This window comes from Molothrus ater, chromosome 35 (assembly GCF_012460135.2).
Source record: "Molothrus ater isolate BHLD 08-10-18 breed brown headed cowbird chromosome 35, BPBGC_Mater_1.1, whole genome shotgun sequence".
Classification (NCBI taxonomy): Eukaryota; Metazoa; Chordata; class Aves; order Passeriformes; family Icteridae; genus Molothrus; species Molothrus ater.
Genome location: NC_071662.1, coordinates 1,046,015 through 1,063,068, shown reverse-complemented (window position 1 = coordinate 1,063,068; position 17,054 = coordinate 1,046,015). Strand labels below are relative to the sequence as shown.

The window sequence follows — 17,054 nt, the reverse complement described above, 5'->3', positions numbered from 1 at the left end:
AACGAAGCTTGCTAAACACTCATATTGAGCGTCCAAGTTTTGCTCAAAGTGTCTCAAGGCATGCATGGGTCCCACTGAGGTCCATCCCCAACACAGGCTCCTCACGGAGTCCTTGGAGGACAGAACTGGAGGCCAGGATGGCCGAAAAACCTCTCAGAGACTCGGTGTGGAAAGAAAAATCCAAAGTACCTTAAAAACCTCGAGTATCTCAAGGCATTAATGAGCCCCACCGAGTGTCAGTACAAAGCTCTCAAGGGACTCATTAAAGCAGATAATTGGGGCCATGATTGCACAAACCTCTCACAGAGTCTGTATCAAAAGGGAAACACCAAGTACCTGAAAAAACTGAAGTACCTTGAAGTATTAATGAGCCCCACTGAGTGTTGTTACTGACAAAGCCTCTCCAGGGACTAATTACAGCAGATAATTGGAGGCCATGATTGCACAAACCTCTCAGAGACTCCAAGGGAAAAGAAAAACCTGAAATCCTTTGAAAAACCTGCAGAGAGGCTCCTGGCCCAGAGGCAGCTCCTGGCAAGGGCAGCGCTGCAGAGAGACAGCTCTGGCCAGGAGCAGCTCCTGTGCACAGCCCAGCAGGGCTGGGGCACTGCCTGCAGCCAGCCTGGGCACAGCACAGAGGCACAGAGGGGTTAAACTCAGCCTGGGCTGGGAGCACAGAGCAGAGCTCACTCAGGGCTCGCTAGAGCAGAAATCAGCCCAGGTTTGAAGCAGTCATTGCCTGGCTGTGGGAAGAGAAGCCGCAGTTCCTGCAGGGATCCCCTGGAGCTGGCACATCCCACAGCTTTTAGGACCTTTCAGGAGGACTCTCAGGGCTGCTCCGGGGCAGGGCTGTGGCCCTAGGGCAGGGCTGGCTTTCCCTGCTGCCCCAGCCCAGGCACAGCCCAAGGCAGCTCCTGTTGCCAGGCTCTGCTGCAGGGCTGAGAAGCCGGGGCTGCAGCCAGGGGTGCCCAGGGCTGTCCTGCAGAGCAGGGTCCTGCAGCCCAGGGCGCTGTGCTGGGGCAGGGACTCTGCTGCCTGCCAGGGACAGCTCTCAGCCAGCCCTGGCAGCTGCTCCCAGCGCTGGGGAGAAGCTCTGGGGAGAAGGAGCCGCCCTGAGCAGGGCAAGGGGCTGCTGCTGAGAGGGGCTGGGTGGGGCAGGGCTGCTCCCAGCTCCAGACCAGCCTGGGCACAGCTCCGGAGGGCACTTCCCAAAGAAGGTAAGCCTGGGATTGCTGTAAAGATCAGGAGCTTTCCTGAGAGTGTTTTTAATTTCCTGCTTGGAGCAGGGTGGGAAAGTTGGGGTGATGGCAAAAAGATTATTGCTTTTTATACATTTTTGATATAATTCATAGTTTTGTAAATCAGTATTATATAGTTATAAATCTACAATCCTTACTTAACACTACTACATTCTTATTAACTATATTAAACTACTCTTATATACTTATATAATTGTAATCCTTAATTAACTCTAGTACATTTCCTAACCATTCTCTTAGATTTTAGAAAAATAAGGTGACTGTCTAAATACATTCCTGAAATACTGTCTTATCAGTCTTATTATCAAATAGTCCTATTATCAGGAAGAGAACCTCCAAAAACATTTTTTAATGGACCAGATAAATGAGCAGTCATAACAAAAAGTAAAGGTAAAGAAGCCCTTGGACCTATTCCAATGGGTTGAGCCAGGGGTGTGTAACTGGGGCAACTGAATCTGCTATAGGATGTTCCTGTTAAATATCCTAATTAATCAACCTTAATAAATTGTTGAAATCAGGCCCCAGGTGTGCCCAATCCCCACTGGGACACCTGGAAGCTTCCAATTTATGTCTGGTTTTTACTTTACTGTTCTAAGACTGTTGCAAAGGTTTGGTTTTTTTTTTCTTTTTTGATTATAGACAACAAGGGAATGAGAGGAGCAGAACAGGAATTGTAATCAGACACTCACAGAACATTCTGAGTTTAAAGGGACACACAGGATCACCAAAGGAATGTCTGAACGTTTACAGAGAGTCCAGAACTGTAACTTTGGGTGGTCAGTGTCTCTGCTGGGAACCTCCCAAAGGGCCCTCAGCCACTCCTCAGCCCTGCACAGCAGCAGCATCACCTTTGCAGGGCCCAGCAGGGCTCTCCTGAGCTGCCCTTGCCCAGCTGCACACAGAGCCTGCCCCAGCCAGGGCCCTGCACACAGGCAGGTTTCTGTAGGGCCCCAGCCAGGGCACACAGGCTGGGATGGGCTCTGTGAGCGCTGGCAGGGACAAGGCTCCTCTCAGGAGGGAATGTCCAGGCCCAGGGAGATGCTCAGGGAAGGAGAGGGGGCTGAAGAGAGCAGGGCTGGGGCAGGAGGGCACTGTTGGTGTGTGGGAGGTGCCGGGCACAGCTGGGCACGGGAACACTGTCCTGAGTGCCCGGCTGTCTCTGCCCTGCCCTCTCAGGCACAGCACCACAACATCTGCTCTTGGTTCTGCACTGCCCTGGCATTGGCACTGTTATCTGCTGCTCTCAGGGAGGCTCTGGCATCTGCAGCAGCTGAGTCAGGCACTGCCCTTGGCATTCCTGCCAGGCAGGGCTGTCCATGGGAATGGGGTGTCCAAGCTCCCCTGGCACCTGTGGGGCTGTGGGCAAAGCAGTCCATGGCAAAGGGGAATGAGCTGAGCCCCCTCCCTGAGATCCCATCATGGGCACAGCCAGGGATCTCCTTGCTGTGCCCTGCCAGGCTCTGAGCTGCCCTCCTGGGTGCAAATCTGTGCCAGAGCCTCTGGGAGTTCCCTGAATGTCCCACAGGCAAGGGCAGAGCTGCCACAGCTCAGGAAATGCTGCTGGGTTTGCCCAGGGAGCCGTGAGTGTCCTTGGCACAAGGGGGTGCTGAGACCTTGCCCAGAGACCTTGAGAGAGGGTGAGACACTCAGGGATCCCTCTGCTCTGGGCAGGGTCTGGTTTATCCCAGGGTGACCCAGGAGTGTGACTGTGCTCTGATTGCAGCCAAAGGTGCAAAGCCAGGGCAGCTGGGAACAAGCCCATCCAGCCCCTCACCTTCCCTGAGCCACAGGGAATCCTTTGCCTCTCCCATCTCTTAGTGGCAAACTCTGAGTGCAGCAGAAATGCTGGGGATTTCTGACCTCAGAGAGTCAGGAATGATGTGTGGGTAGGAAAACAATTCCTAAAACCAACTTGTGCCATCTATTTCCTTTAGAACTTTCCTTTAGGAGTGCAGATGCTACCAAGACTTTCTGCATTTGGAGTGATTCCCGTGACAAATCCTGAATATCCAGCCTTGTCCCTCTGCCACATGGTCACAAAACCAGGGCAGCAGGACAGGGATGGCTCCTCAAGAGCCCCCATGCACAGGCCTGGCTGCTCCTGGCACACTCAGCCAGCACAACTGGAGCTCAGGCAGGGACCTGGGTGAAGGTTTTCCCAGAGCAGGAACAAGGCTGAGTGAGTCCCAGTTGGACAGTCTGCAGAGAATGGCCCAGGTTTGGCTCCAAGCAGCCTCTCCTGACTTGTCACTGTCCTTTCTCCATGAACAGGTGCCCATGTGCAGCCCCAGCAAATGTCCAACAGCAGCTCCATCAGGCACTTCCTCCTGCTGGCATTGGCAGACACACGGCAGCTGCAGCTCCTGCACTTCTGCCTCTTGCTGGGCATCTCCCTGGCTGCCCTCCTGGGCAACGGCCTCATCATCAGCGCCGTAGCCTGCAGCCACCACCTGCACATGCCCATGTTCTTCTTCTTGCTCAACCTGGCCCTCGCTGACCTGGGCTCCATCTGCACCACTGTCCCCAAAGCCATGCACAATTCCCTCTGGGACACCAGGGACATCTCCTACACTGGATGTGCTGCTCAGCTCTTTTTTTTTGTTTTCTGCGCAACTACAGAGTATTTCCTCCTGACCGTGATGTGCTACGACCGCTACGTGTCCATCTGCAAACCCCTGCACTATGGGACCCTCCTGGGCAGCAGAGCTTGTGCCCACATGGCAGCAGCTGCCTGGGCCAGTGGCTTTGTCTATTCACTGATTCACACGGCCAATACATTTTCCCTGCCCCTGTGCCATGGCAATGCCCTGGGCCAGTTCTTCTGTGAAATCCCCCCAATCCTCAAGCTCTCCTGCTCAAACTCCTACCTCAGGGAACACGGGCTGATTGCTGTTAGTGCCTGTTTGCTATTTGTTTGTTTTTTGTTCATTGTTTTCTCCTATGTGCAGATCTTCAGGGTCGTGCTGAGGATCCCCTCTGAGCAGGAACGGCACAAAGCCTTTTCCACCTGCCTCCCTCACCTGGCCGTGCTCTCTCTGTTCATCAGTACTGGCACCCTTGCTCACCGGAAGCCCCCTTCCCTGTCCTCCCCATCCCTGGATCTGGCCCTGTCAGTTCTGTACTCGGTGGTGCCTCCAGCCCTGAACCCTCTCATCTACAGCCTGAGGAACCAGGAGCTCAAGGCTGCAGTGTGGAGACTAATGACTGGATGTTTTCAGAAACATTAATCTGCTGGCCGATTTCTGCAAATCACTTGCAATGAAAGAAATTGTTCATACTTCTTGTTGGTTTCATCTTGGAAGGTCTTTTTCTTGGTTTTACTTTTTTCATTTTGTCCATTAAAAATGTCATTGTTTGACCCATTTCTCTTTTTGTTTCTCTCCACCTTCCCTGTGGACACAGACTGTGTCAATGAGGGGCTGCGCTCTTGGTGGCTTTAAAGGAACTAAAGGATCTCCCAGCAGAGTTTTCTGCAGAGATGCCCTTTTGTTGCCTTCTCTGGAGCTGCAGCAGCAATGTCTGTGTGCAGAGCTGGGGCAGATCAGTGCTGGCCCAGCAGCTGTGCCCAGCAGCAGCAGCAGCAGCACTTGGTGTTGCCAGTGCTGCTGCCGTGGCCCTGCCCCGCTGCCCTGGTGGCCCTGGTGTTGCTGCAGGGCCTGAGTGCTCTCGGGGCCGGGCACAGCCCTGGGGGTGGCAGTGCTGGGGCTGCAGCAGGGACAGGCCATGGGCACTGCTGGGGCAGCGCTGACGCCTCAGGCCAGGCCCTGGGGGCTCCAGGCTCCTTGCCCAGGCTCTGTCAAGAACACGGCCAGGCCAATGCTCAGCACAGAAACCCCCGTCAGCAGCCCCAGGCTGGCCGTGGGCAGGCTGGGGGCAAACAGCATGGCTGGGGCTCTGCAAGGGCCCTGGGGCAGGCGGGAAGGAGCAGCAGAGCAGAGGCTGATCCATGCCCAGTGTGCTGCACAGCCCAGGGCAGCGTCCCAGAGCGTCCTCATGCAGCTGCCAACAACATCCCCCCTCTGCAGCCCTGGCCTCTCCCCCAGCTCACACAGGTGCCCCATCCTTGCAGGCACAGACACGGCAGCACTGCCTCAGCAGCCCCTGCTTGCATTGCACACAGCAGGGGCAGCACCCCCATGCTGTTGCTGTGGGGACATGAACCTGAGGGAGCACAAATGCCATCAGCCCTGGGGCCAGCAAGGGCTGGGGGACACCAGGGAAACCACTCAGCTTTGTCCTGGCCTCTGCAGTCAGCCAGAAAGTTTGTTCCCATCAGCTGGGAGTTTCCTGTGCCACTGCAGACGCTGTTGCTCAGAGCCAGGGCTGCCTGGCAGCCACCCTCAAACTGCCCTAAGCATTTTCCTTGGCTTCACCTTTGCTTTCTTTACTCTTCCTGCTACAAATTTCTTCCTCTTGCCCATTCCTGCTCCCTCCCCTGCAAACAGCCCAACTTTTCCCTGCTCGGGCTGGCCACACCATTCCTGATCCAGGCCAGGAGCCATTGGCCTTCCTGCCCACCTGGGCACACTGCTGCCTCATGTCCAGCCTGCTGTCCATCAGTCCCTGCAGGTCCCTTTCTGCCTGGCTGCTCTCCAGCCACTCTGTCCCCAGCCTGTAGTGCTGCAGGGGTTGTTGTGGCCAAAGTGCAGGACCTGGCACTTGGACTTGTTAAACCTCACCTTGTTGGATTTGGGGCCTGGATCCAGCCTGTCCAGGGCCCTGTGCAGAGCCCTCCTACCCTCCAGCAGATCCACACTCACACCCAGCTTGGTGTCATCTGCAAATTTGCTTATGCTGAACTCAATCCCCTCACCCAGACCATCAGCGCAGATATTGAAATCCACGCTGGCTGGCTCTGATCCCTGGGCCATCCTGTGGGTGCCCTGTGATGGCACTCAAGGTGATCTGTTCCATAACCTTGCCAGGCACCCAGGTCAGGCTGACAGGCCTGGAGTTCCCCAGCTCCTCCTGCCAGCCCTTCCTGGGGATGGGCTCACACTGGCACCTCCAGTGCTCTGGGACCTCCCTGCTGAGCCAGGACTGATGGTAAATGATGGAGAGCAGCCTGGGGAGCTCATCCACAGCTCCCTCATCCCCCTGGGATGGATCCCATCTGATCCCATACACCTGTGAGCATCTGAGTGTCTCAGCAGGTCCCCAGCTGCTTCCTCCTGGATTCCAGGGGGCTGTTCTGCTCCCTGTGCCCATCTACCAGCTCAGGAGAACACTTGTCCTGAGGACAACCTGTCCTAATATTGAAAATTGGGACAAACAAGGTGTTAAGTAGCTCAGCCTTTTCTTTATCTTTAGTTACTGTATTCCCCACTGCATCCAATAAAGAATAGAGGTTCTCCTTATCCCACGTTTTGCTATTAATTTATTTATAGACACATTTTCTATTATTTTTCACACAAGTGGACAGGTTAAGCTCTAACTGAGCTTTCACCTCTTTCCTTTTCTTTCTGCATAACCTAATAACATCCTTAAATACTGCCTAAGTTTCCCGACCTTGTGTCCAAAGGTGATGCTCACTCTTCTTTCCTTTGACTTCCCACAAAAGCTCCATGGGCAGCCAGGCCAGTCATTTTCATCACCAGCTCATCTTTTGCCACACTGGGACAGGCTGCTCTTCCCCTTAAGATTACTTTCTTTAAATGTGTCCATCCTTCCTGGACCCCTTTGATTTAAAGGGCTGTTTCTTTTTAAAAAAGTCAGTACCTGATTTTATATTCCCCAAATCAGCATCCTAAACCAGTCAAAGTCTGCCCTTCCTAATTTCAGTGTAGAAGTTTTGTTGCTGCCCCTCCTTCTTTAACAGAACATTGAAAACTTGATTATTTCATGGTCACTGTGCCCCAGGCAGCCTCTGAGCCCCACATCTGCCCCCAGCCCTTCTCTGTCTGTGAACAGCAGCAGACAGAGCTTTCCTTGGCAGTGGGAGTGTCACCAAAAATTCAGTGAAACAGAAAACTCCTTAACCCCAGTGTAGCATTAAGAAGCAGCATTCTTTATTCAGCTGGATGCACGGCGGAGAGCTCCTCCCAAAGCCCTGCAGGCTGAGTACAGGAAAGTTTCTGTTTATTTTCTATATTTTGCACACATATTCATTGATTGTCCTGGACTAAACATACATATGATAATCATTTCCCCAAAATCATTAACATATTTCCCCTCCCCTTTACCCATGCATTCCTCTGTGCTGGGGGTCTCTCTGGTGGTCCCTGGTGGTCATGGACCCCAATGTTCCAGTGGGCCTGGCTGAGCTGGCAGGACCCTGAGGCTGCTGAACTTCCAGTTCCCCTTCTCACACAATGGGCCTTGATGGGCCTTGTGTGGTTTCCATAGGCCTGGGGATGTGGAGAACAAGCTCCAGGTGTCAGCTCACCTGGTGTAGGGTATTGATCATCTGGTAACATGAGGTGACAGAGTGGGCTGTGACATCACAGAGTGGGTTATGTGAGATCATAGAGAAGCTATGACATCATAGGCCATATCTGTGACGCCACACGGCAGAATTCTGACATCATAGAGCAGATTATGACATCAGAGATTTGGCTGTGACATCAGAGACCAGCTGTGGGACATTAGAGAATGGGCTGTGACATCCCAGAGGGGCTGTGTCAGGTCACTGGCTTGGTCACTCCGCCCCAGCTCCCCCTCACAGTTTCTCCCAACAAGTCCAATGCTGTCCATGCCCAGCGGGGTCCCTGTCCCCCGGGATCCCCCCGGCCCACCTGGAGCCACAGCCTCCACCAAAGGTTGTTCCACAGGATCCACCCCAGAGCCTGACATGGGGACAAGGGGCCAGGGCTGTGTGACCAGGACATCAAGGACAGGGATTATCCAGGTCACTGTGGCCTGGGTTGGGTTGCCCAGGGCAGGAAAGATGTCTGGCAGCTGGAGCAGGGTCTGGGAAGGGCCTCCAAGGTGGGGCTGGAGCCCCTGGGCTGTGAGCAGAGGCTGAGGGAGCTGGGCTTGTCCAGCCCAGAGCAGGGAAGGCTGAGGGGCTCCTCATCCCAGCCTGGCAGTGCCAGCGAGGAGGGGATGGAGAACACAGAGCCAGGCTCTTCACCGGGGGCCTGGTGGGAGACAAAAGCCAATGGGTGGAAGGGGAAAGAGGGGAGATCAGCCAGGACAGGAGGAGATGAAATGAGTCAGGCTGGTTTCAGCATTTCCTCAGCACCAAGGGCAGCCTGACCTCCCTTCTCCATCCACCACTGACAGCTTTGCAAATCAGGAATTGTTCAAGCTGTATCACTGTCATGGTTTGACACTGGCACAATGCCAGTGCCCCCATGAGGATACCCTCTCCCTGGTTTCTGCTGTGAGATGTGACCAGGAATAAGCAAAGCAGGCTCCTACTTAGGAAAGAAAACAGAACTTTATTAACTACACTACAACTATAGCTAAAAAGGAACACACACACAGGGAAAATGAAAACCTTACAAATACATTTCCTCCTCCCCCCACCAAATTCCCAACACAATACATCTATTCCTCAAATCACCAACTCTTAGTCCAGCACCGCCCTTCAGACAATCAACCCTCAGTTCATCAAGAGGAGAGGAGTCCTTCTTGTACCATGGGCTTCCCCTGGAAACACAGCTGAAGCCTCGTGTGTTTCCGTGTCACTCGTGGCACCACCCGGAGTACATCTGCCGTCGTGACCTCTTCCTTTCATGTCCAGTGCTCTCACCACTGAACATGGACCAGAGCTGCTTCTAGGGTTGTCTTTTTTAAGGATGCTCTGTCCCGATCCAAAAAAGGCACAGTCTCTCCTTTGGGACACCTGTTCCCCCCATATTTTTTCACCCCCTGGGGCTGAGGGGCACCAACACTTAACCCTCTTGGTTCTGTGGCCATTGCCTCCCCCTAGATGCAGTCTCTGTATCACAAGGAACATGGCTCTGTCCATGGCTGTACAAAAAGAGTCCAGCAAAAGCCACTCCATCATCTCTTCCCACTAGGATTCTTCTCTATTCTTCCACTCTCTCTCACTCGCCCAGACCTCTCTCACACTTGCACATTTCCTTCCTTATCTTCCACTCTATCTCTCTTCTAGGAGAGGTCCATGTAAAGTTCTCATTCTCCAAAAAGGGGTTAAAAGCTCCTACAAGCGGCCGGCTGCACCCCCCGCCCCCCCTTCTTCTCCTTCCCAGCCGTGCTGCCAGCACAGGCCCATGTTTATCAAGTTTCAAGGTTACAGTCCCAAGCACAGGCTGTACTCTCTCTCTCTCTTGTGGGGGGCTGCCCGATGCCTCCTGGTGCTTCTCCCACCCTTCCATCCTCGGGGCCTCTTCACCTCCCCTCTCGGTCCAAGCCTCGGCCTACCTCACCCGGCCCCATGGCTCCCCTCCCCCGCCGAGCAGCAGCAGCTGGGCCGGGGCAGAGACCTGAACTCTTTCCTCACCGGAACCCAAGAGAGCCTCCCAGGGGAGAGCTCTGCTTTTAACCCCGTGTTCTCAGAGGCGTGTCCAATGTCCTAATGGCCAGGTTAAATGCCAATATTAAAATCTGAATATCCATTGGCCCACCCACAGCATCCCAAAAACCACATTTCCTGTCAAACCACCACAATCCCCTCTAACTTTGCCACTGACATTCAGTCTAATAATTAATGACCCCCTTCCTTGAGGTGTTTCCAGCTCTTCTGTTTAAATGGCCGTGTCTAAGGACATCTCTTCACTAGATCAGCTGGATCTATGTCCTTCCTGCTGCTCCCAGATTTCCTCCTCCAGATGCTCTCTGGTCATTTGAGCGCCTCTCAGCTGACTGGTTTCATGCTTTGAACTTCAGGGAGTGGCCAAATCTTTCAAGTTAAAAAAAAACATGAATTGAGTATCTCACTGTGGTTATACCTATCACAGAATTTCCATTTCTTATGTATTTCCTTAAAAACTATTCCTGTTCAGAAAGCCGTTGAGGATGGTGGACATGTCAGATGCTGCTGGGACATCCCAGAGAGCTGAGGGAAGAGCTGTGATGTTTCTTAAACTGTTCAAATGTTCAACTTGTGTTTGTTGGCAAGATACCTTTCTGTGCCTCTGAGTGTCACCAGGCCCTGAGCCCAAAGGACACAAACCTGATGAGTTGTGGCTCCCGCTGCTGGGGCTGCACTTGGACCTTGGCTCTGCACAGGAGAGCTCTTCATCTCCATTCTCTCTTTTCCTCCCTCTGGGCATGGAGGGAGCTCCTGACTTCAGCCTGTGACTCGTGTGTGCAAAGAGCAAATCTGGGCAGAATCGGGGCAGGGAGGGTTTGGGGGGACCTTGGGATCTGTGCTGGGCACAGAAGGTGTTTTCCATTGCTCTGAGACTGTCTGCTGTGCAAAGTGGATTTAATATCCAGCAGAGGAATGACTTTGGCATTTGATGGAGCTGTGCCTTCCCTTGGCTTTGTTGGCTGACAAGAAATGAACATCCCTCTGTGTCTCGGGCAGCTCCTTCTCCAAGGAAAGCAGGTGGGAGTTGGAGCCAAGGAGCTGCAAGCTGCAGGTGCAGCCTGGGCTGGAGGGAGCTCAGATTTGCACAAGGCTGCTCTGAGTGCCAGGGCTTGGATGGGGGAAATGGTGGGCAGGGGGTAGGAACAGAGTCTGATTGATTGTGAGCCATGAAGGGTCTTGATTTTCATATCTATTCAAACTGCATGAGGAGGTACTTGGATTCAGTATCAATTGGAGATTGCACATGTCAATGAATTACAGGAAAACAAAACTAAACAGGACCTGAAAAATCTTATCTCGCTGTCTTTTTAAATATCATGTATTTGAATACACAACTGAGATCTACTTAACCACAAAGGATTTGAAACTTAAAATCAAATTATTCCTAGAGGCTTGGCTTGTTCAGGTGTTCTGAATGTTCATGAGCCCTGGGACACTGAATTCCTGCACTGAAGAGCTGAAGGCTGAACAAGCCTCTGGAGCAGTGAAATTCAGCAGCAGCCTCCAAGTTGCTGAGGATGTCAGCAGCCCCCAGTGAGGCCATCCCTGCCCAGAGACCGTGGGGGAATGGGCAGACAAGGAGAGGCGTCCCTGGGGCTGGGGCAGCACAACTCAGAGGCAGCAGCGGCTCCAGCTGGGCAATGGAGTGTGGAATGTGGCTGGGAAAGCCCTGCCTGGGCTGGGCCAAGCAGGACACACAAGCCCTGACCCCCATCCACTAAAAAATTGTCTCAATGAGACATTTAAAATGAATTACCATTGTTTGTGTACACTAAGTTGGATGCACTGGAGAAATAGCAGCAAGAGATTCTCAGGAGCTCTAAACAACAAAACAGGAACTTTACTGGCAACTTTAGAATATCAGAGAAACTTTGGCAAAAGGTTTAATACAACATTCAATCAACAAGAAACACTTCTCATAACATTAACTTTGCTCATTCAACCTCACAAACTCTAAGCCTGTTCCATTTTAAGTTACTCAAATTTTGCAAGAAGAGGGAATAAGAAAAAGACAAATAAGATTTAGAGAAGCACACACAGAGCTTCTGACTCCTGGATTCCAGCATTGTTCAGAAGGAAATTCTAAGAGGAGGTTGGGTCAAGATGTGTGCTTGCCTTGTGGTCAGCCTTCAATACCCCTTGGTCTTGCTGGGCCCTTCCCCCAGGTGGGCCTTGGCTCATTTGGTCCCTCAGGAGCTGGGCTGGGGGCTGCAGAGGTGGCTGTGGAGCATTGCCTGTGCTGTGCCAGGGACTGGCAGCCACTGCTGGGCTGGGATAGAGGCTCTGGGGGGGTTGGGGTTCCAGGGCAGGGCAGGGCTGGGGTTCCAGGGCAGGGCAAGGCTGGACCTGCACCTTCCTCCCCCACACATGAAATGTTTTGAGCCAACAATCTCCTCCAGTCTGTCACAACAGGGAATGTTGGAGGTGGAATTTAATTCTGGCCATGGGCACCTAGACAAGAAGGACAGTCCTTTTCCATAGGAAGGAAAGCACAGAGCTCCAGTGTTTGGAAGGCAGGTGAGAGCCTCAGTTGGCCAAGGCCATCCAGACTTGTCAGAAATGACATATTTTGTCTGGGAGCTATCTTTGGATGTAGGGCATTTTGGAGGTGGAAGTCCAATCTCGGCCATGGGCACCTGGAGAAGCAGGACAGTTCTTTCCGATGGGAAGGAAAGCTCAGAGCCTTCCCCGATGTTTTGGGGACAGATAAGAGGTGACCGTTGTAAAACCAATGCACGACAGACTTGTCCTGGCAATATTCCTATGGGAACAGTCTCTGGATAGAAGGGAATTTGGAGGTGAAATCCCAATTCTGGCCATGGGTGCCTGGTGGAGAAGGAGAGGTTTTTTCCATTGGGAAGGAAAGCACAGAGCTCCAGTGTTTCAATAGCAGATGAGAAGAGACCCTCAACATTCCAGGGTCATTTGGACTAGTCAGGCAGTCAATGGGAGGCCAGACCAGCCAGACCTGTTCCGTGTTCCCTTGCTTTTATGAGGTCCTGCAGTGTCACCATGGTCCCCTTCGTTCCATGGGGCCCTGCAGTGTCCCAGTGGTGCTTTGATTCTATGGGGTCCAGCAGTGTCACAATGGACCCTTGGTTCAATGGGGTCCCAGAGTGTCACAATGACTCCTAGGTTCCAGAAGGCCCTGCAGTGTCACAGTGGTCCCAATGATTCCATGAGGCCTTGCAGTGTCACAATAGTCTCTGTGGTTCCCCAGGCCCCTAAATGTCATGTGACACCTCTCTTCCATGAGCCCTGAAATGTCACAATGGACCTTTGGACCCTGGGGGTTTGTGGTGTCACAATGGTCTCCTTTGGCTCCACAGTGTCACAATGGACCACTGATGACAGGAGGCCCCTCTGTGTCATCCTGGAGCTTTGGTTCCATGCAGCCCTGCTGTGTCACAATGAACCCTTGTTTCAATGGGGTTCCACAATGCCACCATGGCCCTAAGGTTCCAGGAAACCCTGCAGTGTCACAATGGTCTCCTTTGGCTCCACAGTGTCACAATGGACCACTGATGACACGAGGCCCTGCAATGTCACACTGGACCTTTGTTTCCATGCAGCCCTGCAGTGTCACAAAGGCCTCTTGGTTTCACCAGGCCCCACAGTATCACAATGATCCTCTTGGTTGCGTGGGGATCCCCAGGGTCACAATGGTCTCACTGGTTCCATGGGGCCTGACACTGTCACAGTGCTTTGCTTATTCCACGGGCCTCATAGTGTCACAATGGTCTCCATGATACCGAGAGTCCCCTCAGTGTCACAATGGCCTCTTGATTCCGTAAGGCTGTGAAGTCTCTTAGTGGTCTCTCCATTGCTTCATGAGGCCTTGCAATGTCCAAAAGAGCCTTTGGCTCCATGGGGTCTCGCAGTGTCACAATGGCCCCTTGGTTCCATGAAACCCCAAAGTGTTACAATGGTCTCCACAGTTCCATGAGGCCCCATGGTGTCACAATGGACCCTTGGTTCAATGGGGCCTCTCAGTGTCACAATGATCCCTACATTCCATGCACCAAACATTGTCAATATGGTCCCCTTGATTCCATGAGGCCGCACAGTGTCACAATGCTCCCTTGGTCTCACAGGGCCCCACAGTGTCACAATGCTCCCTTGGTTCCATGGGCCCTGTGCTGCTGCATTCCCCCCTCCCCTTCTCAGGCCGCCCTGCCAGCTGAGAAATGCTCCTTGGGGCTCGGCCTTGGCCAACAGCCCCTGGGCTCAGCTCCTCTGCAGCTCATCACAAACACTGTCTGCTCCAGGCACTGCTGCTGCCCAACCAGCTCCTGCTTTCTGTAGGAGCAGCCCTGGGAACTGCTTTTGTTCCCTAAGTGGCACAACATCCCTGTTCTCACACTGCCAAAGAAAGCTGTTGATGCCAAGTGTGGCCAGGATGAGCCATTGCTGGGACTGAAGCCCCTCTCTTGGGGCCCTGCAAACAGCGCTCCAAAAGGAGCCCTTGGAGCTCTCCTGGGCCAGCGACTCCCTCTGAGTGGGGCCTCTCCCAGCCGGGAAGTCTCCCATTTGCTGCACTCGGGGATCCCCAACAGCGACAGAGCCTGGGCCAATCCCCCCACTCCTCCAGGCTCAGCCCTTCACCCGCTGGGGAGATGCCAAAGGATCCTCAGGGAGCATTTCCTGCCCTCAGGGGAATTTCTCCCAGGTGCCTTGCACTGATTCTTTGTGTCTGTGTGCACACAGGAGTGCCTGTGCTGGGGAAATGTGGCAGAAATGCTGCTCTCGGAGGGCTTTGAGTGCCTTAGATAGCTGAGTCGGTCAAATATCCAGATATCAGTAAGTAATGTTAAGTCACAAGGCCTAAGCTAAGTTAAATGCTGCTAAGAGTTGTTCTTTTGCCAAGTTTTTCTGTTTAATTTATTTCTCAGCTAACTTGAATAATAAATGTTATTCCTCTGTTAAATTGTAAAGTCATTAGTTAAAAATTAGGTTAAATACCATTAAGTGCTGTTCTTTTGTTAAATTATGAAATTGAAGGTATCAGTTAAGGTTAAAGTATAAGTAAAGTCCTGTTCAGTTTGAGCTCTGTTAATATTTTAGGCCATATTTCTTTTATCTTTGCCCTCACTGTCCTTGTGTCACACACATTCACTTGGACAGTCCTCAGTTCATTTCTGGTTTGATTGCCTGGATTTTATTTGGTTTTGTTGTTGCTTTGTTTCCTTGGTGTGCCTGAAGTGTCCAGTCATGTTGGGTTGGCGGAAGAATTGCAGCACACAATACGCGTGATCAACAAATCTCCAAGTTTATTGATAGCTCACACATATTTATATTGGTGTTAATGAAGCTTATACATATTACAAAGCTGAGCTCATTATTGGTTAAAACACACATGAATCAACCACACCTACTTCTATGCCCTAATGATTATTTTGTTTCTATGTTTACATTCCTGTGGCTATTCTACCTAGGCTATCTTCATTTTTCTGGCAAAAGATTTTCTCCCCCATCTTCATGTTGCAGCAAGGTCACCATGACCCTTGTCAGTGATTGGACACTGACTACTTAATCCCCAGCTTGCTTCCCCGAACCTTATCCAACGGTATCATATCAAAGTGGCCTTTCTCAGCTAGCCAATTATCCACAAAGCTCTCCACACAGTCAGGAGCAGAGCGACTCTTGCCAAGGAACTTTGTGCTGCTGTCCCTTAATATTAAATCTGGTTTTTGCTGATCCCTTGCTGGGGATTTTTTCAGCGCTCTCAAGGCCTTGTTGGTAACAGGGTGAAGGAGCCCTGGCCCGGGCTCTGGCCCTGGGGGACACGGGGACGCTGCCGGTGGGTCCCTGTCCACCTGTGCCACCCCCAGGGCCCCGTCCTCCCGGTCCCGTGTCAGGTTCTGGGGTCGATCTCGTGGAACATCCTCTGGAGGAGGCTGCGGGGCCGGGGGCGGAGGGACCCTGGGGGACAGGGGACCCCGCTGTGCACGAGCAGGGTTGGACTGCTCTGGGGGGATCTGTGAGGGGGGCCAGGGCAGAGTGACCTCCCCAGTGACCTCACACAGCCCCTGTGATGTCACACAGCTGACTGTGATGTTACACAGCCCCTGTGACGTCACAGAGCCAATTCAAATATGTCACTTTGTTTTGTCATACTGCAGTGCTGTGATGTCACAGAAGACTGTAATATTACAAAATTACCCTGTGATATCACAATCTGTTCTGTGATGTTACAGCCAGCTCTGTGATGTTACACAGCCACCTGATGATGTCACAACCCACTCTCTGATGCCACAGATCCATACTCTATGGTGGCAGAGTCTGCTCTATGGCCTCACATCCTACTCTGTGATGTCACAGCTCCCTCAGTGATGTCACAAAACCCTCAAGAACTCTTTTACATTGGAACACTGAAGTTTCTTGTACTTTGAAGATATCCCTGTCAGGGACACAACTGAGAAAGTGTCCCCTGGTTCCAGGTAGAGCAGAACACTGGAGTCAGTGATGACAGGTGGGGACAAGCAAGGCAAAGGTGTCTCTGATGCTGAGCAAACCTGGATGTGTTTCAGGAAAGCAAAGGGCCAAGGCCTGAGCCCCAGCCCCTGGCCAGGCAGATCCTGTCCCTCCCTCATTGCTCAGGGCTCTTCCCGGGATGGGCACTGGCATGTGGGGATGTGCAATGCCAAGGGCAGGAACATGGGGCGGCCCCTGCCAGGCTGCTGAGCAGGGACAAGGAGGCAATGAGGCCCCAGGCCTGCAAGGGTCACTTGTCCCCTCGTGGCCTCAGACCCAGGGCCAGCAGCTATGGCCAAAGTGCTGCCCAGGTTGGCTCTGTCAGGGCTGTCTTGCAGCTGCTGCCCATCCCTGTGCCCTGTGCAGCCCAGGCTGTCCTACGGTGTCCCTGCCCTCCGCCTCTGTCCCTGCAGGCTGTGGGCATCCCCCGGCTGCCCCACCTGGCTGGGCCCCTTCCTTTGCTGACAGCTCTGCCTCCTGCCTGCCCCTGCCTGCCCACACAAAGCCTTGGGCTGCTCCAGGATCCTTCTGGGGGACGTGTTGCACCACAGCCCTGCCCTGGCTGGAAAATTCTTTCGTTTGGTGTCCAGCCTGGGCCTCCCCACTTGGTATTAATTCTTCCTTTCTCCAGCTGTTCTCTACTATGTCAAAAGGATCCACCATCTCTGAAACCACCCGTCAATCCCTCCCAGGGCTCTCCTCTACTGTCCTCAGTTTCCACCCCACTGAGCACAGAGCTCCTATGTCCCTACAGAGTGGTCAAGTGCTTGAGGCCAAGAGCACCTGGACAAGAGGCACAGTTCTTTTCTATAGGAAGGAAACCACAGAACCCCAGGGTTTGAAGGCAGAGGAGGAGGAGTCACCAGAGGCCAAGGCCA

The 17,054-nt window shown here is 52.9% G+C and overlaps 1 protein-coding gene and 1 pseudogene across 1 annotated transcript; both read left to right on the top strand.

The window, feature by feature from the left end:
- LOC118700713 (zinc finger protein 271-like) overlaps positions 1 to 17,054 on the top strand; it is a 342,045-nt pseudogene that overhangs the window by 62,811 nt on the left and 262,180 nt on the right.
- Positions 3,554 to 4,611, top strand: LOC118700728 (olfactory receptor 14C36-like). The gene has a single exon (XM_036405319.1). The coding sequence runs from the start codon at positions 3,554 to 3,556 to the stop codon at positions 4,484 to 4,486; it is 933 nt and encodes a 310-aa protein (XP_036261212.1). The 3' UTR covers positions 4,487 to 4,611.

Coding starts and splice junctions, on each gene's coding strand:
- LOC118700728 (XM_036405319.1), top strand. CDS start 3,554: ATGTCCAACAGCAGCTCCATCAGGCACTTCCTCCTGCTGGCATTGGCA.